This window comes from Gambusia affinis, linkage group LG16, assembly GCF_019740435.1.
Source record: "Gambusia affinis linkage group LG16, SWU_Gaff_1.0, whole genome shotgun sequence".
Taxonomy (NCBI): Eukaryota; Metazoa; Chordata; class Actinopteri; order Cyprinodontiformes; family Poeciliidae; genus Gambusia; species Gambusia affinis.
The window spans coordinates 419754-446345 of record NC_057883.1 but is presented as its reverse complement, the minus strand read 5'-3'; the positions used below and the strand labels follow the sequence as shown (position 1 = coordinate 446345).

At 41.0% G+C, this 26592-nt stretch overlaps 1 protein-coding gene across 3 annotated transcripts in view; it reads right to left on the bottom strand.

The window, feature by feature from the left end:
* The window catches only part of arhgap5 (Rho GTPase activating protein 5), a 54446-nt gene extending 28118 nt beyond the window's left edge, over window positions 1-26328 (bottom strand). Inside the window, exons 1-3 of one of the 3 annotated variants that reach the window (XM_044143099.1) lie at window positions 25915-26328; window positions 10649-14558; window positions 4342-4495 (exon numbers count right to left, since the gene is read on the bottom strand). In XM_044143099.1, the coding sequence (XP_043999034.1) occupies window positions 4342-4495; window positions 10649-14359 (3865 nt within the window). In that variant the 5' untranslated portion in view covers window positions 14360-14558; window positions 25915-26328. Of the gene's footprint in view, window positions 1-4341; window positions 4496-10648; window positions 14559-24054; window positions 24666-25914 lie in introns of those variants that run through there. The other 2 variants (XM_044143096.1, XM_044143097.1) reach the window with 2 other exon arrangements.
* Window positions 26329-26592: the final 264 nt, after the last annotated feature.

Below are 26592 nucleotides of genomic sequence, written 5' to 3'. Positions count from 1 at the left end.
TAAAATTTAGATCAATTTAACTATTTCCTAATAATCTCCCTACACTGTCATCTTTCTATCAAATAAGGCTTTAGGGTGCAGCAAACTCATACTCCTACCCAGATGGAATTGGATCTCGGCAACAGAAGTCCTTGGTTAGAATCCTTCCACTTGTGACCGTGAAAAATTAATCCTTTTTTGGAAATGAAACAAAATGAACTGTCTGTTATATCCAACTGAACAGCTCTTGATCGGAATCTTTATCTTTAAAAAAGTAAATCCTTCCTCGGAATGGAAATAAGGTGAACTGTCTGTTATATCCAACCGAACAGCTCTTGATCGATCCTGTGACTTTTGTTCAATTCCCCAAGTCTGTGCGATGTATTTTGAAATCGCTGGGTCGAGTGCAGAGTAGGTAAATCCAATGAGGAACCGAGGCAGTGGGTCGGTGGATCTTCGCCTTGTTAATCCAGAGTGAGGTGAGTCTCGCTTTCCTTGGTTCCATCGGCGTAATCCTCTGCTGGTCTTTTTGCCGCTCTTGTGTTGAGCCTCAGCTCCGGAGACGAAGAACCTCGTGTTTCTTCAGACTCGTGGCTTTATACCTTTTTCTCTCTCCATGGGAGTGTACCAAGACAAGGAACCTCTGCGCACGCAACCCATGGTCCCATCCAGGCCCCAACTCTCCACGTGTCTCTTTTTCCACGTGGGCGGTTGAACTAATGCACTTGTGACACCTGCAACCCGAGATCTGCTCCATTCACACCTCACGCCCTTCCTCTGATCTTTATCAGGCAGCTGCATCCTTCCACCATTTCAAGTTCAGAGTACAAATCACATTTATAACTTATTCTACCTCTCCAATTCATCATCTACCAATTCATTATAATATCCATAATTTATCAGTTGTAACTTAACGTGAGCTTACTACAAGTTTTCTGAAAAGAAACTAGGAATAATCCATAATTCTAATTACTTGACATCAAAGTTACAGTTTTAATACATGAGTAAATGTTTACTATAAGCAAACCAACATCACCACAAGCGTTTTCTTAAATCTTATTCAATTACTCACAATATTTAGATAGTCTTTCTTATCTGCAGGCTGGAAACAGAATATTTATTTTATTAACCTTTAAGTTTACTGTTGAGTATAAATTCCTCTTAAATGATTCATTTTAAAGATAACTTTGTTTATTGTTAACTAAAATCTCCAGCATCTTCTTGACTTAGACTTTTCCTTGACAAATGACATTTCGTTTCTATTTAAAAACTGGAGAATCAGCGGCAGCAAGCACCTTCGCTGACTTCCTGTTGCTGCTCCCTGTTGCAACTGACAGGGACTCAGAGCGCACACGCTCTGACTTCTAACCACTTCCTGTCGCTGCAAAGGGTTATTTCTCCTCCTGTGTAAAACCTCAATTCATTACATTTTAACAACCATAGATTATTTGATTTTAGTTCATCATTATAACTTTTCCTTTCTCTTTATCAATAGAGGGACTACATATCAAGTAAATATAGGGAATACACATTTGATAAACAGCATTAATCAACCTACAAAGCTGCAACAATCTCTTCAGGCCTTTTTATGCTCTGTTTTTCTGCAATGAGCCTGGACAGATCTCATACACACATATCAGATTTCTTGACAACATTTAATATATAAAATAGCAGGCGGATTTAATGGTGTCACAATGTCAATACAAAAAAATAAAGCGAACTGAACGATGGATTTGGTGAATCATTCAAAATCATACAGTACTGATTCCAGCTTGCTAATGTTATTTGTGTTATCCAAAAACTACACCAAATTCGAATTCTGATTAAAAACAAAGCACGCCAGATAAAACACTGGTAGAGAAAAGCAGGTTTAATGTTCCTCTGCATTCAGAAGTACATTAAAAGATACTTAGAGGGCGTGCTGTGGTAGCGAAGGGGACAGCGCAACCCACATTTAGAGGCCTTCAGTCCTCGACACGGCCGTCACAGGTTCAATTCCCGGACCCGGCCGATGTTTGCTGCATGTCTTCCCCTTCTCACTCCCACTTCTTGTCAGCCTACTTTAAAATAAGGGACACTAGAGCCCACAAAAAGACCCCCTGGTGGGGAGGGAGTAAAAAATAAGATACTTAGAGAGTTTCTAGAATACTCCTTGAAATGTGAAAATGATGCAAATCCTACTGAACTTTCCCCATTCTAAATATAATTTCAAACCCAGTCAGTGACGTGCGGTCAGGGGAGGCAGGTGAGGCAGTGCCTCACCTGCCATCATGGAAAGAAAGAAAATATATAATCATAAAGTAATTTAAATTGATATATTCATTCGGTGGTTTGTACTAAAAAATATTTATTTTTCATGTAGCTTCACCAATTTCGATTTTTATTTGTTCAAAATCGCTGAATTTTCTTATTTTCCCATTCAAATGCTTGGAAGCGATGCCGGTGAGGCAGCAGCGAGCTCTGCCTCACCTTGGATTGCGCAACCCCTGGCTCTGCGCTGGCTGCTAAGCGGAGAGAGCATGTTGCTGTACGGCGTCAATAAAATGGTTTAAACAAATTTAATATGTGAACTTATTTCCAATAATTTAGCTTATGTATATAATGTACAGTGCTTTTTGTCACCAACTGTGTTTGTGTAACGTGTTTCGTGTAATGAGCGATTATAAACGGCAGAGAACAGGTTCGAGGTGAGGCAGGCAGTTCTCTTGCCTCATGGCAGGGGGCGCTCAAGATCCCAGACGTTCGTCTTGTTCACTCTTCAACTGCCGAGTAAGTGACAGCGAGCTAGGCTAAACATTCGGGAAGCAAGTCAAGTGCAGCGATAGATTATAATAGAGATAGTGATTTTTTTCCTCTCGCTTATCCCGACTTTTGACATGGATTATTTTATTTTGTTTTGTTTTTTAAGGAAATGTGTGTTTTGTGAGCTACAGTTTGTATGTGTAAGGATGCAGAAGTGAAACATAACCTGTAAACTGCTGTCAATCTATGCATCTATTTGCAAATCTGATTCTGATGACGTCAGTGCCTCACCAGCTATGAACCTCACCGCACGTCACTGGTCAATACACTTGAAAAGACTTGAGCATTTTGGTGAATTCTTAAAACAACATATTTGTATTTAGAACCCTGACTTGATATTCTGTAAAAGTGCTGGGGTTAGGGTAAAACTTCTTGCTAATGTTAAATTGAGTAAGAAGTTAAAGAGTCAGGATATGGCCAGTCAGTCCACTGTGACTGGCAAAAAAGTAACTTTGAAAAGATTTAGCAAGGAACACTTTTACTTCTTAGAATTCATAAAAGCATTAAATGTGAAAGACTACGGGGGACATTCATATGCATAATACATCAAACTGCTAAAACATGAATGAATGATTTAAATATTTATTTCTGTGGTCAGGAGGAAAAGTAACACCAGACCAGCTTAGAAATGAAGATTTCAGACATGATTTGGACTATTTACGACAAAAAAACCAAACAAACAAACAAAAAAAAAACGTCAACACAATAAACATCCCAGAGAGAATAATAACAGAGGGGATGGAGGTGACAGTGGCCACAATCAGCAGGGCAAACTCACCTTGCCTGCTGTTGTATGATAGCCTTGCCCCAGGGCAGCCATGGCTACTATTGATATTTTGTTACATATTCTCCGTCTCAAATTATATTGTCACAAAATAGTGATAGTTTTAGCTTGCCACCTTCAGCATGTGTGTGCGTGTGACTATAGTGTGAATCGCTTTGGGGTCCTCTGTACTTGATAAGGCGCTATACAAGTACAAGCCATTTTACCATGTAAAGTGACATGTATAAAAACACTGACCTTTACCTCAATTATCATTTAAACTGACCTTCCTCTGTGTATCCTCTATACTAGAATAGTAGCATGGGGTGTAATTAGAGCATCTGGTTTCACTTGAGAAGCTGATTATATTAGTCTGTGTCTGTTTCATTTCTAAAAAAAAAAAAAAAACAAACAATTCAACAACCACTCCAGTATGAATGAGGAAACCACATTTCCACATTCACTCATTTTTTCATTCCTTCAGGAAAACACCTCTTCTCTGTAAAAGTTTGTGTTCTCATGTATTTATCAGTTTCTTAAATCCAAGTCATATTGAGCAAAATTGTTTCAAAAGTGCTTATCTGAGGAATTTTCCTATGGGGATCATTTAATAAAGTGCCAAATAATCAATGATGTGAAAGAAGCCATCATTGTATAACTAAACCCATAGGAATGCGTTTCTACGTGTAGAAAGAATCAACATTTAAAAAGATGCATAAGTATTGTTGAAAGAACGGAAGAAATCAACTCTGTAGACAAAAAAAAGCTGACCAAAGATGAGAAAATGAGTGGCTGACCTGTGCGTTCTATGTATTCAACACATTTCTCAATGAAGAGTGGGATGGGACGCTCTGAAGTCACAATATTCTGCAGGCGAACACCAAAGTAGTTGCTGTCCCAGGTTCTCCGAGTGGGTGGGTAAAGTGGCTTCGGGGGCTTGGTCGATTTGGGCTACAAGTAAAAGGTAGATGAGAATTTCAGACACTTCTGGAAGGTAATTGGGTGAACAGGAATCAAGAAATACTAAACAATAAAGCAAATAGACACAAAAAAACAGGTCAATAAGAAACATTAAGACAAGAATGAGCGACAGAACAAATACATTTAGAAGGAAGAAGGTCAAATTAAAGGAAGTTGAAAAAATAAACCATTTAACATATGCAGAGATAATGTTGAAAGTTTGATAACAGAAAAGGAATCTCAGAGAGCAGCATGACAGCAAAAAATATGTTATTAAAGCAACATAAATCCTGAACATTTTGAGAGAGTATTTGCACAAGACATTGTGTATGTGGTGTTTAGCAGTATTAACATATATGAGATAGGAGGGGCGATGGAGGAAGACAGGAAATGTCAGGAGAATTCATGTTGATGTGATGAAAACTGGGAGGGGAGTCACAAGGTGCTGAGCTGGAAAAAAGAATGCACACTGACATTTTTCAGATTAGCATGATTTGAAAGCATACTTCATTTTTCAGGAAATCTTCCACTTTTGCTTTGCATCACTTTCATAAATAATTGCACAGTGCTGCCAGGTTTTGTACATTTGGGATTTAATTTGAATCATTTTCAAACGAGAACAGAACAAGACCAAATTCCTTTTTATCATGCTGGTAACTTGGATTTCTCCATACTCCTCTGCTCTTCTGTAATTGGCCGGGACAGTCAATAAACACCGTCTACTAGAGTTGTACTTCATTCTCATCTGTTGATCCAATAGCATCATAGTTCTAACAATGCTCAGCATTCATGGCTGTCATGTGGCACCAGAAGGCATTTCACTGCTGATTTACACACTGACTTAGCCCATAAATCTTCATCATGGATTTGTCCATCAAGAAAAAAACCCGTCAGGTGTATGAACAAGCTTTAGCACTGATACACCACTGTAAAGTTTACCTAAATTGAGGAGTATGTTTTCTAATTTTAAACCATGCATTTACCAATAAAACACTAAATGTCATTTATCCATACATCCATTATCTTACAAACATAGTCGGGCCATGAGGGGGCTGCACAGTGGTGCAGCAAGAAGGTCCTGGGTTCGATTCCCAGCCCGGGGTCTTTCTGCATGGATTTGTGGGTCCTCTCAGGCTTCCTCCCACAGTCCAAAAACATGACTGTCAGGTTAATTGGTCTCTCTAAATTCTCCTTAGGAGTGAATGGTTGTTTGTCCTGTCTGTCTCTGTGTTGCCCTGCAGTGGACTAGCAACCTGTCCAGGGTGACCCTCTCACCTGTTGACGGCTCGAGATAGGGACAAGGGTGTAAGAAAATAAATAAATAAATAAATAAATAAATAAATAAATAAATAAATAAATGGACGGACGGACGGACGGACGGACGGACACACACACACACACACACACACACATCAGGAGAATTTAGAGTACCTGGAGAGAACCCATGCATGCCTAGGGAGAACATTTGGTAACGCTTTATTTGACAGGATGTGAATAAAACTGACATGACACTGTCATAAACATGACATAACACTTTTCATGAACATGAAGGAGTCTTTATAAATGTCTATGCCTTCATGACAACAAATGACACTTCATGACAACAGTCATAGACATTCATAAAGACTCCTTCATGTTTATAACAGGTGTTATGTCATGCTTATGACAGTGTCATGTCAGTCTTATTCACACCCTGTCAAATAAAGTGTTACTTTATTTAATCTCCATGCAGAAAAACCCTGGGCTGGAATTCGAACCCAGGAGTGCTGCAACTGCGCCACAGTGCGGCCCTAATTGTCGTTTAGTCTGACCATTTTAAACTGATATCTGTAGAGACATTTCTCAGACCTTTTTACTTGTTTTGCCGATAATTGAATTTGTGTTTTTTCCGTTTTGTTTTTATCCCATTTGTAACCCAGTAAAAAAAATAATAGATGTTGAATTAATGTCTTATTCTACCATAACAGTTAAAAGGTAATAAAAGTTTAAAAAAAAATAAGTTAATAAATATGTTCCTAAATATAGATAAGAAGTGCTAAAAGTCTTGAAAAATGTGGGGTATGCCTTTAGTGATTGCTTCTGTTGGCGTCTTATATGCTAAGATGCTTTACTTTGGCCTTGTTCCAGGTCAGGTTTTTTTTGTTTGGGCACTCCAGGCCAAAAGTGCATCACACAGAGACTCCAGGACCCTCCTCTCCTGAACTTGGATGGCGAGCCCCAGCCCAGAGGACCAAGTGAACGGATAGATGGTGACCAGCTGGTCAACAGCTCATACATTGGAGAGACTGGGTTGCTTATTTTATAAAAAAAAAAATTTAAAGCGCGCAATATTTGCTTTTTGGGTTTTTTTGTAAATGTGGATCCACAAATGTACATTATATTAAATTTTACTCTTTTATAGACACTGCACACTCTGTTGTTGCTCACACCTAGGCTCCCTCAAATTTAGAATTTTCTGATCAGGCCCGACTTTCTATATATATATACAGTACAGAACAAAGGTTTGGACATTGAGTTCAATGAGAAAGTGTGTCCAAACCTTTGGTCTGTACTGTATATACATCAGGTATAATTGAATTAACCTTTCTAGTGGGTTACACATTGCTGCTAGAAATATTTTCCTTACAGAAACAATAATAAAGTGATACCTTGGCCTGTGGCGATAAACGATAAATCAATTAATCGTACGATAAATTAAAACTATCAACGTCATTTTCATTATCGCCTTTATCGTCTCTTCCAGCCTTTTTCTCTTTCTGTTGATGACACTGAATGAAAAAAGGCTCAACTCCGCTGCTCTCCACTGACCGACCCTTCCTCATATCCTCAGTGTAATGTCCAGTTCACACTACACCATCTTAGAATTGTCGGCCGATTGTCGGTCCATGTTCAAAACCTGAGAGATCACAAATTACCCGACAGAAATCCTAGGTGTAATAGTTCAATTGGGTTCCATTGTGCCGTGTGGTGTCCAACAATGGACACAAAATAATGGCTACAAGTCCAGTTAACGAATTGTAAAACCAGGCATTAATCAATGCTTTACCACAATCTACCTGCAGTGCATGTGGCTCTAGTGTCAGTCCTGACTGAATGAAAATCATTAGAACCTATTTATGTCACGTTAATGAAGAACAGCTGAAAAGTTACCGGGTTCATCAACTGTGTAGCAATTTCACTCCAACTCCTCCCATCGTCATTTCTATATTCTTTGCACAAAATGTTTTATAAACATTAATGTTGTTTCCACATATCATCTCCATCCATCCATCCATCCATCCATCCATCCATCCATCCATCCATCCATTCATTCATTCATTTTCTTACACCCTTGTCCCTATCTCGAGCCGTCAACAGGTGAGAGGGTCACCAATCAACAATCAACAGTCCGCTGGACTTCGGGTTGCGCCATGTCAGCTGTTTGGGATTCCCCTCTGTAATTTCCTCTCAGAAAGCACGGAGGAGGAGTGGGTGTGCTGTGGTGGCGTAGGGGATAGCACGACCCACATTTGGAGGCCTTGAGTTCTCGACGCGGCTGTCGCAGGTTTGATTCCTGGACCCGGCGATATTTACTGCATGTCTTCCCCCCCTCTGCCTCTCCCTTTCCTGTCAGCCTATTGTCATATAAGGGACACTAGAGCCCACAAAAGACCCCCGGGTGGGGAGAAAAAAAAAAAAAAGAAAGCACGGAGGAGAATCCCTGCTTTCTGATTGGCTACCTGTCAGATTCAACAGGCTGTGTTAACGCTCCCAGCCGGGAAAACCCCTGATTTAGATCAGAGCGCCACAACGATCTACGCAACACACCACACACTACAGGATGATCGCTTACGAAAGCGACAATCTTAGAACAATCAACAGTCTAAGATTGTCGTAAGGGGAAAATGTAGGTGGGAACTAACGTGTAGTGTGAACTATTGCATCAGGTAGTCGATGTTCCATCCTCTCTATTTAAATCTAATGATTACTGAAGGGCAATATGGTTTACAGACTTCATAATCTGAACTCTTTTGGCTGAATCCAGTATTTATTTACACTTTGGTGATTTTATTCAAGTACATTTTGGTTAATGGAGACTGAGAATCCATTTTATTTTTATTTTTGGTTTATCAGTTTCAGTGTTATGTGTTCTTTTGAAAATAAAGTGTATCTATCTTTGGCAGGAAATCACATGCATTATTATGTCATTTCCATTAAATCAGTGTACAAAGGTCTTCAAACAATATTATTGTTTATCACAATAGTTTCTTGAGACAATTAATCGCTCAACAAAATTTGCTATCGTTACAGGCCTAGTAATACAAATACTTAACATATGCTGGTTAAATAAATAGACTTTATGCATATTATATTGATGAATGGCTGTAATATAGGTTAAGGTTTTGGTAACAGAGTTGGAAGAGACAATGCTACCCAGATAAGAGAATCTTTGCCTTGGGGTCAGACAGCTGATGAGATGAAGATGAAGTATTGCTGGAGAGGTTGGAGGAAAGGCAAAGTCCCTGGCAGAAACTGGAGAGAAAAACCTAGGACACTGATTGAAGGAAAGAGGGGAAGGTAAAGCTGTGAACGCAGCAGGATAGTGTAGCAGATACATGTGAAATGGTTCAGTCAAGGGGCTGGTCATAACAGTAAGCCCAGTGCTTTCATGAAGCACAAGCCTTTGGACCGGTCCAGAGGCACAAGCATTTGCTGTGACTGACTGATGCTGAAGCCCAAGATCTGCAACCTCACTCTTTACCAAGACACAACCTTTTGAGTGTTGACCCTTGTTCAGGTTGAGCTTGTGTGCAAGTGACATGTCCTTGTAGCCCAGCACAGATGTTATCAGAGAACAGAGAGCCTTTCAGGGAGGAGTGTTGCTAAGTCTGCACTGGCTCTGAAGCAGAGCTGGGCAGGTGGCTGGTACAAGACCATGGTCTGCCGTGGGTCACATTCTGCATGTAGAACCATTTAAACTCGCTGCTGCCTCACTTAGCCCTGGAGCAGCACCTGGTTTAGTGGAGTCACTGCTTTTGGTTTTGACATGCCCAAATTGTTGATCTAGGGAGCTGAGAAGTTCCCCGGGTTTTAGTCTAGGGAACTTCTCCCCAGGACTCTTCCCCATTGTATCCACCTGAGTGTGCAGGGGAGGCAGTGCTGGTCTTGCACCTCTGCTTCACATCCCTTCTGTTGGTCAATTCAGGAGGAACAGAGGTGATCTTAAATCAACCTCTAGTTCCAGAGAAGGTCACAGTGTGAGGAACGCACCTTCTTGACGAAGAGGCACAAACAGCGGAGTTACTCAAAGTGCTCAGGCTGTCCATTCTCTCACAAATTTGAGGGAACTGTTCTCCTGCCCAATAGTATCCACTATTGGCCCCAGGGTGCTGTTTCCTGACCCTCCAGTGGCGAGGTACAGGTCAAGAAGAAACTAGATGTACTCTGTCCCAAATCCCAGTGTCTCTGTCGAACTTAGTTTCAACAGTTTGATGGACACATGGGAGCATATTCCTGGTAGAGCAGGTACCTAAATTTTTTATCTAGAGTCTTAATGGTGCTGGAGGTATCTTAACAAGTTTACTGCGGCGTAGGCCATCAACAAGTTGTACAAGCCCAAGTTTGCATACCTTGTGACTCGCAGTAGATATTAAAAGAAAATACTAAAACGTTTTACAAAGTTAGTAATGACAGTTGTGGCTTGCACTAATACCCAAAGAATACCACAACTTATGCAATGAGACATGCACTGACGCTTCAATACTTTTGTGTACTCTCATAACCTCATAACACAGATGTATTAAGTGCTTAGAATAAATATGTTAAGATTTTGAGTAAATTTGGTTCTGGACATCTAGTATGAATCTAGCTCATTAAGGTGACTGACTTTTTGTTTGTTGGGAGTAGTTTTGTTCCCCTGAGAATTCTCCCCTGCCTCATGGCCCAGTCACACCCTGGGCCACGAGGCAGTGTGTGACTGGGCCACACACTGCCTCGTGTGGCCCAGCCTCGTGTGACTGTTGATACAATATTTTATTTTTGATATGTTGATACGACAAGCACCGACCTGCCTGTTTCAACGCTTGTTCATTTGTTATAAAACCAATAAAAACTTAGATGAAAAAAAAGATTGTGTGCCAGTGCTGAATAATAGGAAAGACTCACCTTTTTCTGGTCCTTCAGTGTCTTTGATGCCTTCTTCTTCTTCATCTTCTTATCATCTTCAGGGTCAGAGGTGATTGCAGGATTATCTATACCAATCTTCCACGGGTCAGCTGGGGAGAGAAGAGGGTCCTCCTCACTGCCTCTATGGGCTCTTCCTTTTTTCTTTTTCTGTGTGGCAGGGCAAAACTCTTCACCATCACTATCAGAATGAAATCGTCTTTGATACGCCTTTGTTTTGCTGAAGAGGATCTTAGACCGATGTTTGTACTTAGATGGTCGCCTGATGGCTTGAGACTTTCGATCAAATCCGTTCTCCTCATCTCCTCCTGAATGGAGGAATGAAGGTGTAATTTTCACCAGACGGCTGTGGGCGTCTTCAGGTACAACATAGATGTCATCGCTGTGGAAACCTCTGGACCTAACCAGGGTGTCAACAGGTTCTGCATAGTTGTCTGAAGCTTCCACATCTTCAGTGTGTGTGACTGGGCCACGAGGCATCCTGCGATTGCTTCGCATGCCTGCTTCAATGGTTTTAAGCAGGTTGGGGTCGAGCTTCTTCACATTAGGCTTAGGGAGCACAGGTTTAGGTCGGACTGGTGGGGGCACTTTGTGGTTGCGGTCGTGGTCGCCAACAGGTGTGCTTTGAACGGGGTACTCATTTCCCTCTAGGTCAATCCTGTACTTTGCCCGCTCACTGGGTGTAGGCAGAAGTTGGACATCATCACCAATTGGACTGTAAGGTGGGGGGGCCTCATTATCATCATCAGATTCAGGATAATAGGTGGTGTAAGCTGGCAAATGACTATGAGGTGATGTGGGGAAAACATCTTCACTGGTGGGGCAGTCGCGAGTGGAGCTGTCGAGCAAGAAGGCCTTCTCAATGTTTGACTTTTTTTCTAGCACTTCGTTGAAGAAGGGTGTGAAAACCTCTGTCTGCCGGTGATATTGTGACAGGGAATAGAGTGCTGTGAACTTAGCAGCAATCTCTGTGGCAATGTGCTCCCCTTCAGTCATCAGCTCCTTTATGGCATCATTCTCAAAGAAGTCTGCCTGACTGTCTGTTATCGCTACCATCTGGACGGGGATCACATCTTGGACTTCAGCCAAGAATGCCCGTAGGGTTGCCATTGATGCCTTGCGCTTGGCAGAGTAGACCAGAATATAGCCATGCACAAGTTCATCTTTCCGGACACCAATAGCAGAGTGATAAGAGAGTATAGTGACTTGGATCCTTTTCCGGTTGTCCCTAATAATCTTATCGAGAATGAGTGTATTGCTCTGGCCTTGCTGTCCTGCACTACAGCAATGTGAATCTAAGAAAGGTGAGAGGATGAGGTCAACACTAAAAGGGTCCCAACACATAGCACACATGACTATTCTAAGATCTGTCTCAGCCATGTCTTTAATACATGGTAGGGGTGCTAAGACATCCAAGTTATGCTTAAGGCCTTCCAGCACTGCCCTGAGCCCCTGCTTAATTTGGAATTCCGTGAATTTCCTTGGAAAAGCTCCTGAGGGAATGTCAACAAAGGTACACTGCAACTTGTTTGCAAGCTGCTGGCCTTGGTGCCTTAGAATAGGTATGTTTTTGCAAACACTGTCTCTCTGACTTGAAAGAATGAGAATAAATGGGAGTGGCTGAGCAAACTGATCTCGTCTATTCTGTGCTATCTCTGCTCTGATTCTACCTATACAGTCACCAATACAGTTGAGAGACTCAATAGAGTTAAACACACAAAAGCAGCCATGAGGCTTGAAAGTGGCAACCCATGTGTGACTGAACAGCAGAGTGGAGTTAACATCCACAGGAAGAAGCTCTAGTTCATAAATTTTACCATCAAGTGTGTACTCATCATCTGTGGATTGAGCTCGGATCTCATTTGCTAGTTCCTGTGAGAGACCATCTTTTCCAAGAAGGCAGAGATTGATCTTATCAATGTTGGCACTGCTATAGTAGAGATTTGAGCGTCCATGGTCAAGCTGTACCAGCCTGTTGGCCAAAACCTGCTCTACTTTCAGATCTACACAGTTCTGTCCACTTAAGCATGTCTCCTTAGTGGGATGGTAGACAAACCCAATGTGTTTCAGGAGTAGCGACTCTCTATCTGGGGCAAGTTTCTGCAGTGCTCTGTACCTGGGCTCCTCATTTAGTACACTGTGAATTTCTGTCATCTTGTTACAACTGGGAGTTGCATTAAGATCCAAGTCATAAAACAGCTCAGCGTGCTCAAATAGCATTTCCTGAAAATCCTCTTTGGCCTTTTCAACTATTTCTTGCTGGTGCCTACAGTAAACATCCTTTCTGTCAGATTCAGTGATGTACTTGTAGGCCTCATCTTCCATGACAAAGCACATGACCTCCTCCCAGGGTTGTCCTGGACTGATAAAATGAACTCTTTCCAGAGTCTTCTTGAACCTATCTTTCATCTCCACCCTTCTTTTCTCAGATAGCAAGTGCTGGACATGGGAATAGTAAATTCTCTCCCCATCAGGGGTATTAAGGAGGTCGAAGGGTATTCTGCGATCACTATTATCAATGTGATCTGACTCATCCCATGGTGTATGATCCAGTTCCACAAACCAACACTGGAAATCTTGCCGGTTTCGGACTATAGTCTGTGCCTCAGGCCATGACAGGTGTTCAACTTCCTCCAGACTACAGAAAATATTGTTAAGGGTTTTTGGAAGTGTTACTAAGTACTCTTCCCGCCGGCGTTTGATGTGCTCCTGTTTCAGTTGTGCAATGTACTTTGTGAACATGGAGCGAGCTTTTCGAGATCCCTCTAGGGTGATAAACTCATCATAGTCTGGCTGACCCCTCAGGTTATTTATAACCGTTTTCCATGTAAAATGATAGTCCCTCACTGTTTGCACCATGAGCTTCTCAAATCTTTCTGTTACTGAGGCAGCAAGCTGTCGATGGACTTTATAGGCATCCTGGTAGGGTATAGTTTTAGGCTTTCCTCTTGTTTTATCAATCTGCTGGATAAGGGTATTGAAGCAGTGCTCTACGTTGACATTGAAACGTGCTGATGTCTCAATTAACATCAAATTTTTTTTGCTGGCCACAAAGGTCTGCAAATCCCTCAAATGCTGGTCCATATACTCATCACACTTTGAGGCAGCAACAACAATAGGTTTCTTTGACTTAACAATTTGTGAGTAGAGGCTGTTAATGAATTTCATTTGGTCATCAAATTTCCTATTACAACCCTTACTAACATCAACACAAAGCACAAAGCCATCAATGTTCAGTTTCCCATCAGGCATCTGCCTCTGGTCAAAGTCTTGCTCCAAGCCCAGCTGGTCAGTGCAGATGTACATAAGCTTCTCTGCTGACTGGAGTTTAGTTGCTGCAGCTCGTTTGGTATATGGCTGTAGATTTGTACTTCGATGTGGAAGAAATGTTTGGTCATCAATGAACTCAGTTTGTTCAATGACTTGGATTTTACAGTCCAAACCCTCCTCCCCCCGAATGTTCACCTCCCCCCAATATAGGAAGTGGTCATTGTTGACAACACGTCCGCCAAAATCTATTGTACTGAGGACTGAGGTGTGCTCAGAGTAGTAATTGTCTGCATCTGGGCGCACATATCGATTGCACAGGCAGGACTTGCCCACTCCACAGTTGCCCTTTTCTTTTTCAGTCCCAGACAGGCCAACCACACTAATGGAAAATGTCAGGGAGCGTGCATCCTTATTCTTGGCCATTATATACGCCCACTCATTGCTAACTTGGTTGCTATAAGGAAAAATAGATCAAGATTTCATTCCAGTTCAGTTACTCAGTGGGTCAGGACTCTGGAAATTTTCATTTTCCGCAATCTTTTTCTTCAAATTACTTTCACTCCTTGGAGAGATGTTTCTGTAAGCCAGGTTAAAGCAGCCAACGCCTTCTTTTATCACCTTCCTGAAAGATATGAAATTTGAAAACAATCAGTTAAAAACGGGTAAAAAAATATACAAGACATACTAACAAAACACTTAAGACATTTTTTTTCATACTTGGATCTGATTACATCTGTTGGAAACAAACATTTGAACTTAAACATTAAAAACATTGTCAGACATCTTTACTTGGATCCAGAAGTCTTCTAAATTCTAAGTTTTGAAGGAAAGTCTGGCCTTTTGACTGCCACTAACCTAGAAACAATTGGCTTTGCAATGAGAATGAAAGATAAATTCATTCTGATTTTTTATTATAAAATAACCAGTAAACGTTATAAGAAGCCTTGGCATACACTTGTGAAAACAATCTGTTTCTTCTTCATCGTCACTCAATATTGGAACTCTAAATGCGTGATCAGTAGAATGGAGGACTACCACAGTCAACTCATTGAGACAACCAACAAATGTTGACACTAGTAACTAAACAGATTATCTTACAGAATGGTGGCAATCTATCTAAAAGTCTCCCTGCACGAATTGGTATATTAAAAACCCTAGTGGTGATTCAGGACAGTGGATTGTTAATGGGGGTGGATGGCAATGCCACACCTAAAATCTTATACATAGTTCCCACAAGTCTGAGCCAGAAGTGATCCGTGCCATCTTAGCAGGCAAGCACAGTGTAAAGAATAGCAGACCCATGGCTTCGAGACCAATAAAAAGAAAATATGTGGATACTCTTGATCAATGTACAAGAGAAAGATACATGAACAAAATTGCTGCTGTTCGGATCGACCCATGTGAGACAGAGAAAGAAAATATGTCACATGATGTTTATAAGCTGCCTCCAGTCTCATACTACGAGCATGAAGAGAAGTACATCCTGGAATGCTGAAATCCATAGATGCATAAAACCCATATTTAAACGGATTTATTCAAGTACATACAAACTGCTTACGTGAATAACAAGGTTTTGGTGACTGTAAAAGTAGTGGTGCATTGATTTGAGAGTCAATAATAGCTTCAAGTTCAATGCATGTGCACTTTGAATACAGAAGCTTGATGTTTTGCTCTACATCTAGTATTTACATTCAAAGTCTCTGTGGAGGCGCATGTAAGGGAGTGTCAGACGCATCAAATCTAGCCATTGTTTTCTGTTGGACGCACTCGACACTTCAAACGCTTAAAACATTCCAAACAGTTCAAATCTTGCCACGCCAGAAACACGCTGCAACAGCCCTCAACGCACTTCCACATAAAATTTGAATGGAAACCAGACGCGCCTGACACTCAAGACGCTTTTGGTGTGAATGCACAATTAGTAGTAAGATACATGTAGGCTACATGTCCATCTTTGCTTGCAAATAAAAGCTACATTAGCTAAGCTAATTTTGCTAGTTCGTCAGTAAGTACTGCAATAAATACCACTGACATTTATATTAGTACTACACAGATTACTCAAGGTAGATCACTCAAAAATTGTGATCGTAAGCGGAAGTAAGAGCGCTGCCCACCACAAATAATTATCCGGCCGGAACACAGTGCACTACATAATTAGACATAATTTAATGAAGCTTCAAGTCAGATAAATTTTCCTGGAGGAATTTTAATAATCGAGGTACTCAAATCATTTGAGGAGTTGTTTCAGCCCTAATTGTATCTGGTTTGACTATAAAGCTTTACCTGAAGAGTATTGCTATGTACTTCAGGGGGAATACCTGTAATAAATGTCAAATGAATCAAAGGGTGAGACTTGTGCCAAATCTGTAAGAAACAGCAACCATTTAGAGACTTTTTACATGAAGTGTAGACTTGTGCAGTTAAGTTCAAAAAAGTGAACTTAAACTGAGTGCTCATTTTGTATTAAAAGGATCCAGGACTAGTTGAACACTTTGGCCTAAATACCAGTACAGAATTTGAAACCACCATTGATGTAAAGCACTTTGAAATGCCTTGCTGTTTGATTTAAAAGTTTGATTTGATTTGAATCTCTTCAGTGTTTCTGTTAGCTTCTTAGCGCAGCTCTTGCTACAGTTAGCTTCACCGCACTCAGCGTTCGGCGTCAGTTCAGCGTTAAACCGGCTAATGTCCTTGTTACTGGGATTCACTTTTCAGGTCATAGGTATCTGGTTTTCTAATATTTTATGTCCTATTGAGGGTTTTATGCATATGTTTTGTCAGTGATGTAGTGGTGTGAAAGCAACAGCATAGACATAACTTTTAAATTAAAACGGGAAAAGTGTTTTAATGTTCGTCTGGATGCTGCAATTTCTTTTGTCTGAAATATCACTATATATTAGAGGTGTAATACTAACAATAACTTTTCTGTAGTTTAGAAAACTAACTACTAACAGTAATAGCTCACTTTCTAAATTAACCTGGAAAAAAGCGATACAAAAATCTGTAATTATATTCCATGTAATAATAGAGGCAGGCTCACAAATACACTTATTAAAAAAATGTCTATACTCCAGCTTTTGGTTTATGTATTCATCTTAAGTCCGTTTAATAGATGAACTCACACCTTGCCCAGACATTTATAGCTTTCATGTTCAGCAATAATAGAGACGTCATTTGACACCTGCATTTTTCAAACACAGAAGCACATTTTCCATCTATGTAACGTCACAGTGTGCATCTCCACCCATTTGTTGAGATCGGGACGATATGAAATTTATTTTCCGGTCAGTCAGTAAAGCTATGCATCTAAAGCACAACCGCGGGCTTTGTTCAGCCCATCTGCTCACCTGTATAAATAATTCCGCTGTGCTCTGAACCCCGACATTCGCTCTGAACCTGCAGCTCCGGGAGAAGAAAAGCATCGCTCTCGTCATTTTAAGGATGTTTGTTGGTCCCCCGAAAAATGACAAAAACACGTACATTATCATGAATCGATAAAATTCTCTCAGGCTGAACTTGAAAATTGGACGTTAAGCTGCTAACATTTAGCTCCCGTCAACAACTCAGGCAGAAGTGAGAGTGCTGCACAACACAAATAATGACCCAACGCGTATTTATGCGACACGACCCGACATGCTGCGCAACACAAAAGACGACGCATTTATCATATACTACGGCGTAGTAAATAATAAAACAATTAAACGAAGATGAGAGGCAGATACATTTTCCTTGAGGAATTTTAATAATTGAGGTACTCAAATCTCTCAAGGAATTATTTCAGCCCTATCGGCTTCTTGCAAGTATCGGCCAATCACAAATCTACTATAATTATGGAAATCAGTGCTGGTAATCAGTACGCCCCTAGGCACAGCCAAATGTTAGCGTCTCGGGCAACATTTAAAACTTCAACAAAGTTCAGAATTTGTGGTTTTCAATTACAGTGAGACGTAATTATTAGGTATGTAGGTAGATCCCCCCCAAATCAAGAAAAAAAGTCTCTCAGAGGTCCCCTCTGAAATGCACAGGGCAGCCATTTTGTATCAAAGGTCAAATTTTGACCATTTTTCACTTTTAGTCACGCCAAACTTTAACAAACTCCTCCTAGAGATGTCGACCTATCGGCTTCATTCTAGGTCAGAATGCAGTTAAGGCATGGGGCTTCAAGAGTTATCAAAAAAATAGACTTTTTGTATATGTTCAGAACAGCGAACTTGGCGTACTCGCCAAAACAAACGAAACCTGGTTCGATCCTTGACGATCCTATGATGTCATAGTCTGACGTCTTCTAAGCCCAGTCCCCTCAGAACATGAAGTGACTTTTTTACTTGGAATGCTCCATCTCTGGCTCTCTTGACCTAATCAAGATGATTTTGCATCAGCTGACAGATAAGTTGGTCTCACTAACTTTAAAGTGCTAAGACGTTTTAGTGGAAGGTGTCGCCATGGCAGTGTGGCGAAATGAGGTCATGCCACCACCATATGTTTGGCTCTAGATTCCACATGTACCAAGCTGCACAAAACTCACTGAGCTCAAGCCATGGTCCAAACCCAACAGGAAGTTGGCCATTTTGGATAAAAGTCGCCATTTTGTCTATTTTAATGACGTCATATCTAAGCAAACTCGTCCTAGAGCTTTCGAGATCCAGGCTTCAAACTCAGTAAGCACAGTCTTGAGGCATTGAAGGTCAAAAGTTATCAAAGGAACTTTCCTATATCAAAGCATATGGGCTTGGTCAAGCCTCAAATCTGGACATTCGCCATGAAACATCAAGATGGAATAACTTCCCCATATAAGCTCCCAGCTGCATCAAACTTCATTTGTATCATCACAGACCAGAGCTCATCACATTCAAATGGTCAATTGGTGACATCACTTTAGCCTCGCCCCCTTCCAACTGGAATCCACCTGTTTTCCTACTATTTTTCTTTCTCTTAATTTCTTCTTCATGCAGATATCAAACTGTGCTTAATGAATTAGAATAACATGATGATAAATCCTTCTTTCAACGCTGGCTGCTGGTGGGAGCATGTGGGTATGGCTGAATGGCAAATTCAAATCCCTCACAGTTTGCATATGTCTCTAAATCAGTGTTTCTCAAACTTTTTCATGCTGAGGACCAGTTTACCCATTTAACAAGCTGTCAAAGACCACTTAATCCAAAATTGTGCCCGCTATAACACATCTTAATATATGATGCAACCTGAAAGGAAAATATTAGTCTCTCATGTACTTTTCTTTGTTCATCCTAATAGAAGTGTGGTGCTAATTGAGCAATTTAACCGGCCACAACCACTTCGGCATTTTGAGTCATTTGCAAAAGTAAATGAAAATAATAATAGCTGTTTATTTGAAAGCAGAGCATCATTCATTACCAAGCAAAGAGCAGTTCTGACTAACTGTAACGATTCCTACCACTAACCATTCCAGTTGCTATAACTTAACTTCCTCTGATCATACAAGTAGTCCTGGAGTTCTTTTCTGTCCACCATAGGGTGCCCTCGCACCACAAATGATCCAGGGACCACAGTTTGAGTAAGACTGGTGTAAATCATACATACTTTGCTAGGATTGACCTTTGTTAGTCTCTAAAGAGCCCAATAACTTGAATTTGCGATTCAGTTCGACTGCGCTTGTGCGTTGTCAGGGAGAGCTGCCTGAGACATCGGTGTGTGTCCACTGGCAGACGGCTGCAAGAACTGCACGAGAGCCTCGGCAGTGGCGAGAGCCTGGCTGGTCCTTCACACTGTGAAAGCGTGCAGCAGCAACTCCTAAGTGATGTGGTGAGGAACTTTAATGAGCAGAGTAAATGGGGAAGTTTGTGTGTTGCGGCGGAAAATTACCTCTGAGGTGAAGAATATCAAAATGCATCAACACACCGAATCTAATAGGAGATTTATAAAACAAGCAATTGACAAAGTATGGCTATATCAAGGCTCACTTCAGGAAAAAGAGGACGTCCGGAGCGGGTTAGGTTTAAAGCAGCAGGTAAAGCAGCACACATCTACCAACACTCACCCGGATTATCATCAAAGCCAAACAAATAAGAAAAAAAATAATTTAACTCAACGACCTGATGGTGTAACAGGCTGGTTTAGCTCTTGCTGTTTTTGCTCAGTGCATGGATGGGGCATGTCCAGGTGATGAGACAAAATGAGCAACAACTGGACAATCATTGGACTGGGGACAATATAAAGCCACCCCAAAATGTCAAATTTTGTCACAATTCATAATACCTCAGATGTCAAGTTATGTTGGAGCGTGCCGTTGGCATGTTGGATGCAGGGATGTCCACCAGAGCAGTAGCTGCACGGCTCAATGTCCATTATTGGACCACAAGTCGTTTAAGAGTTTGTTTCCAACAGACTGGCACGACTGCAAATCTACCTTATCCTCTCAGGCCACATGTGACCACTCCAGCTCAAGATCACCACATCCGGCTCGTCCATCTATGGCACATGTGTCAAACTCAAGGCCCGCAGGCCACATGTGGTAGGTGGTAGGAGAGGGCCACATAAAATGACGTAGCAGGCCACTTCATTTTATGTGGCCCTCTCCCCCTACCATCGTTTTATAGGCCCATTGATTGACTTAAAATAGGTTTTGAGCACAAATTGACTACAAACTACATCTTCCATAATGCCTTCCGATTGTTACCAGCCAACATTACGGCTTCTCGCCACTAGAGTGCAGCAGAGTCACCTCAAGCTGATTATTCATTTTCCCAGCAAATAAAACTGAAACCTCAACAAGCTAACATCAAAATGTCTAAGAAAAGAAAAATCGATTTACAAGGAAGACTGTTTTATGAACAATGGAAAAATGAATACCTGTTTGTACTTCAAGGTGAAAAACCAGTATGTCTTTTGTGTTCTGGGACAGTGTCCGTTGTGAAAGAATGTCGGCATTTTGAAACCAAACACGGAGCTAAGTACACAAAATTTAGCCTTCCAAAAAACAACAAAAAAAAAAAAACAATCTCGTCCACTTTCCTGCTTGTCAGTTCATCTCGGCCTTATCTTCCGGTGCTTTTTCATGTCCTCGGTTAACTGCCAAACTAACTGTGTTAATAAACGAGATTGATCAGCGCTTTTCTGACTTTAAATTGCAGCACTTTGGTTTTGAGAGCTATATATATAATTAAGCTATATATAATTGTTTATTGCAATAATATTTGAGACAATTAATCGCTCAGCAAAATTTATTATCATGACAGGCCTATGTGCAGACATAATTTAGTTGGCCAGTCTGTCGGTCAAACCTGTCTCACAGGAGAGCAGAAGAGGACAGTGATTGATTCTTACACATTTGCCAAGCAAGATAAGATTGGCTTCACATGTAAAAATCGGCTGATCACCAATCTCCCAAAATTAGGGAAATCAGCACCAATAAATCAGTGCACCCACTAGTTTTTGCACAAAAACATGGTGGACAGTCCCACCACCAACCTTAAGGATTTCTGAGGGGAACCTTGAACAAGTGTCACTTATTGGATTTAACTGGGTCAACATTACATAATCACCAACTGTTAAACATTTCCACTTGCTTTGAAAGTAAGCACCCAAATACCTACAAAGCCAATAGTCCTGCATGTTTTAGATGTGCCTCTGTTACAGCACACCTGATTCAAGTAATTACTACCTCCTCAGTAACTGCCAGTGCCCCGACTGACCCATTGACCTGCATGTGACAGTGTTTGGGGTGACAGTTAAAGGGTTAACATGCCTCCTATTGATGCAGAATCCTATTAATCACCCATTTATTTAAGACAGGCATGCAGCAACAGGGAAACCCTTAAAACAGTGGCCCCTAAGCACCTCCACTTTAAACTAGGGCTGAAATGATTCCTCAAATGATTCGAGTACCTCAATTATTAAAATTCATCTGCCTCAAAGCTTTGTTAAATGATGTTTTATTATGTAGTGCACCGTGTTCCGGCCAGATCATTAGTTGTTGAATTGCGCAATGTTTTGTGAGGGCTTGGGGGAGAAATGAGGATTGTTGAACCTTGCGCTGTGATGGATGGACAATGACAGCATTTGTGGCATCGGAATCGCATCGTCATGGTTTTGGAGCGACTGGTAGGAACGGCACTGAGAGACAGAGAGAGAGATTTGATTCCTCAGATAATCGTAAAAATAGTCTATAGAGTAATCAATTACTAAAATATTATTTTACAACAGCCGAGCTTTGAACTATAAAACCCTCAGTGCATTTAAACAGAGCATCAGAACTACCCTCGACAATCTGCAGCAGAATGAAAAGACATGGCAGTGCTGTTTCAGGGTTTATACAGGATTCCCAGAGTTGAATTTACTACTTTCTACTACCTTTTTTACTACCTCTACAATATTTTTACTACTGTAACCCTGTCCGTGTGAGATGACACCTCGCTGTTCCTTAGACTCCGAGTTGTGTTTTCTTTAATTGTTGCTGTCGGAAGGAAACTTGAGGCAGGAATCGGACACACACGGCGGTTGAGATCGTGGTTCAGGCCGTTTATTCGGAGCGGCTTCACTTTCAGAATTCACAGCAAATACTCCGTGTCAACATAAGTCTCATTAACGCAGTTATTTTTTGGTTTACGGGTACAGCATATATAAAAAAAAAAGAAAAGAAAAGAAAAGACAAAACTAACTATTTGGACATTAAAAGTAACATTTGGCAACATTGAGGAGCTGGCGGTCAGTATTGCTTACCTTCAGAATTCACAGCAAATACTGACCGTTGTATTGCCAGTGCACCGTAACAGACGCCAAGTACGGCGTTCTTCAACGGACACACTTTACCAACTTCCACAACTCAAAGAACAAATCTAACATTTTGGTGACATCCACTGACATATTCAAGCCACTGCCCTACACTACCAAAACAAAATCAAGCCAATTTTGAGCCGATTTCCTCAATTTTGGGAGATCAGTGATCAGTCGATAGTTAAGTGAAGCCAATCTCATCCTCTGATCTTTTCTACTTCACCAAAGGTCTAAAAATCAGCCACTTTCCTCTTCTGCTCTGCAGTGAGAGGTTTGACTAATAGATCAGCCTACCAGGTGATGTCTGCAAGCTTGTAGATATCAATAGTGACCCTACTGTTACCAACTCAGACTTTCTTCCTATATTTAACAAGATTTCAACCAAAAAAATGGCACTGGCTAAAATCAAAATCAAAAAATGATGATCTACCATTTGAGAGAAAGCTGCAATCAGTGCACTGACCCATGTAAGACAAAAGTTTATCCCACTAACGTGAAGGTCTAACTGTCACTTTAACTTGACCAAGACCTCATATGTTAAAAACAGAAAGCACTATTTTTAGTCCTTAAGTCCATAAGACTTAAGATTTTTTGTTTTTTTAAGAGTATCAGTAAAATGCAATGACATTCCAATTTCACAAGCCGATGTTTTTTTCTCAATAGAATATTAGTTTGCTACCAATTGTCAAACTAGGACAACTCGATAACAAGGTTCAAGGGTATCATATTTCACAAGTCACTGAAAAGCTTAAATAAACAAATGTCCATCTGCAGCGAGGTGACCAACACACCAACTCTGTCAGATTATCGTCACAATTAGAGCAGCTGTTTAAATGAGCTAATCAACCAGTGCTGAGTTCAGATCATTTTATAATCCCAAAATAAACATCCAGCCTGAAAACATGAAACTGTTAAGGACTTTGTGTGGGAAACATTTGCGGGTTTTATGGTGTTGGATCCTCATACATATAGTGGAGCTGTTTGTTACTATGGCAACGAGTCTGTGTGTAGCTAGCCGACATGGAAAGTGGGTTGGGGTGTTGAGTTGTTCGTTGATGGTTTTTCTGAGTTATGTTCCCATTGCTGTGGCGCACTGCTCTAAATTAAGGTTTCATATAGTTACCGGAACCGTTCTACCACAGCAGCGCGGCTACAGAGAGCAAGGAAAAGAATCGCCTTTTTGCCTTCGCAAAATATCCGGATGTAAACAATAAGTTGAAACATGCCTAAATGGTATCAGCTAATAATGAATGATAAACTTGTACGTAAAAGTTCTACCACTTTTCCTACAATTGCAGTGAAATTTTCATTTTGAGATTGTTCACACTGCAGTTTGTTAGCCGTGCAGTTGGTGTTATTTAACTTACTTTAGCTGCTGCGGTGTTCAGAGCAGCTCAGCTCTGAACACTGGCTTTAGAGTCAGCAAGGTCTGTTGCCTGCAGCTCCCGTCGCGTCGCTGGTAAAACTTTAGCTCGTATCTGAGCTTGAGCTTGCAGATGCATCGCTTCATTTAGCACCAAAAAACGAAACAGGGATCTGCTCCACTGTGGAGCCTCAACCCATGCAGGAATCCGCTGCTGATGAATGCTGGACGCTCCGCTCGGTCTGATTTGATCTCCGTCATGTCGTTCCAGGTGAAATTTAGATTTTATTTTTTCTGCATACTTTACAAAATGCCTTTCGGTCATTGCTAGTCTTTGAATCTCGGATCATCAAGCCAAAGTTGTGAAAACTTATAACTTTAGCTCCCTGTTGTCGAGGCATTACTACAAATTTAAATGAAAAGAAAAACGCGCCTCAGCGAGTTCTCGAAGGGACGCTGCCCAGCTACCTGTATGGGAAGGGAGAGCGGCTGGCAGGAGGGGAGGGGCGCCTAATCAGTGGTGTTCCTCTGTTATTGATCCTTTCATACACAAACAGCTGTTAAGAACATAAAATGCAGACTAGGAAAGAATTCCCCACATCGTTTTTGTGCCCCCTCTAGTGCAGCGCATCTATGTGTTGCATACGCTGCATAGCCACCTTTTGTGCCACTGGTGCCAGGGGTGGGCACTCCTGGTCCTGGAGGGCCGGTCTCCTGCAACTTTTAGATGTATCTCTACTTCAACACACCCGAGTCAAATAATGAGGTCATTAGCAGAACTGTGGAGAACCTGACTACACTTGGGAGGTGATTCAGCTGTGTTGCACCAGGGAGACATCTAAGAGTTGCAGGACACCGACCCTCCAGGACCAGGAGTGCCCACCTTTGCGTTAGGCGGTTCCAACACAACGCATGCGCACAGCAGCTTGGAGTCCATCAGTGACAGCTCAGGTCCTGCCAGTCTGGTAGTTAGAATATTTTTATAGATTTTAGTAAAACGAACTTAAAACAGTAAGTGAGCATCAATGGAAGATTTAAACTATTATGAAGGGATGATAAAAAATGTACTATCTTTTACTACCTTTAGTTACTGGCCTTCATTCTTACTGCCATTTACTGGCCTTAATTTGAGCTAATTTAATTTACTACCTTTCACTACCGCAACAAAACTATGTGTTTTTTCAGTTCAAATTTTTGATTGTAACTTCTCATTAGTGAGAAATAGCTTGTGTGTGAATATACTCTACTCACAACAAACTAAGGGAAAAGATGTTTACTTTAAATGTTGATAGATTTGGACCACCTAAAGACCATCCCTTCAACTTGTACTAATTTAGTTCAGTAAGTAATTTAGAGTTGCATAATTTGTCTGTTAAACTCAACATTTTATTAGTGTATAAACTTTCTTTAGAAATGTTTCAGATTGTCTATCTAAACAGCAACAAAGAAGGTAAATGTGTGGGTTTAATGACAATGGTTTTACCGGAGGAAAGAAGTGTTAGAGCAGGAATAAACAGGTTAGAGAGGATTCCTTTGGAATTAAAGTGGAAATAAGAGACAGTTAGAATAATGCGACAAAGCTCCCTTCAGTAGTCAGACCTGCAGCTTTGCTCCACAGTCGTAAAATATCGATCTCGCACTAAAAAAAATTAGGAGAGAGGAAAAATACACACCTCTAATCCCCTTTCACAACGTTAGCTAAACACTGTTAGCCTAGCAGAGTGAGTTAGCTAACAGCTAGCGTTAGCACCAACCCGGAGGGAGACTGCTCGAGTAAAAAACACAATCTAGGCTAGTTAACCGGACCAGGTCGTGTTCTGGTACTGGTTTATTTGAATACTCTAAGTTACAGACGTGTCGGTACCTTTCGTCCTTAAATGAGAGTGCTGGGTGAGCTCATAAAGTCGGCTCAGATACATTCCCCTACCCACCTAATAACATGGTGGCTCCTAGATCCATATACCTCGGAAAACAGAAGGAAGCATATCCACATTCGAAGGTAAAAAAAAAAAATATATATATATATATATATATCCCTTCTTCTGTCGGCAGTCGGGTTCTCAAAAAAAAACAAAAAACTCCAAAGTCAGCTTTGATCGGAGGGGTAATACTGTTAGGTCATTACAACCGACAAGTCCATATTTTACTCTTGTCCATGTTAGCCTGGTATCCACTGAAAACTGAAAGCTGGCTTTGCGGACTTCCTCCTTCTCTCCCAACAGCACTGCCAAGCGGCAATGGCGACACACACTCGCTCCCTGCTCCCCCGCCCTGTATGTCTACGTATATCAGCCCATCCCTTTTCATCCCGGTTCACCCACACCTGTCCCTCTCTCCCTCGTCATGTTCAGATTGTACGTAATTTATGTAAAGGCTTTTTCACCAGCATGCAAATACAACAAACTGTGTTCGCGAGTCAAATTATCAGTGATAAAAGTAGACCGGATAACTTAGTTATACTGGATTCGATTGGAACTTCATAGCGTAAAACTACTAATTATAGAGTTGGTTATTTATAATTTAATGAAACTTGTACGAGAAA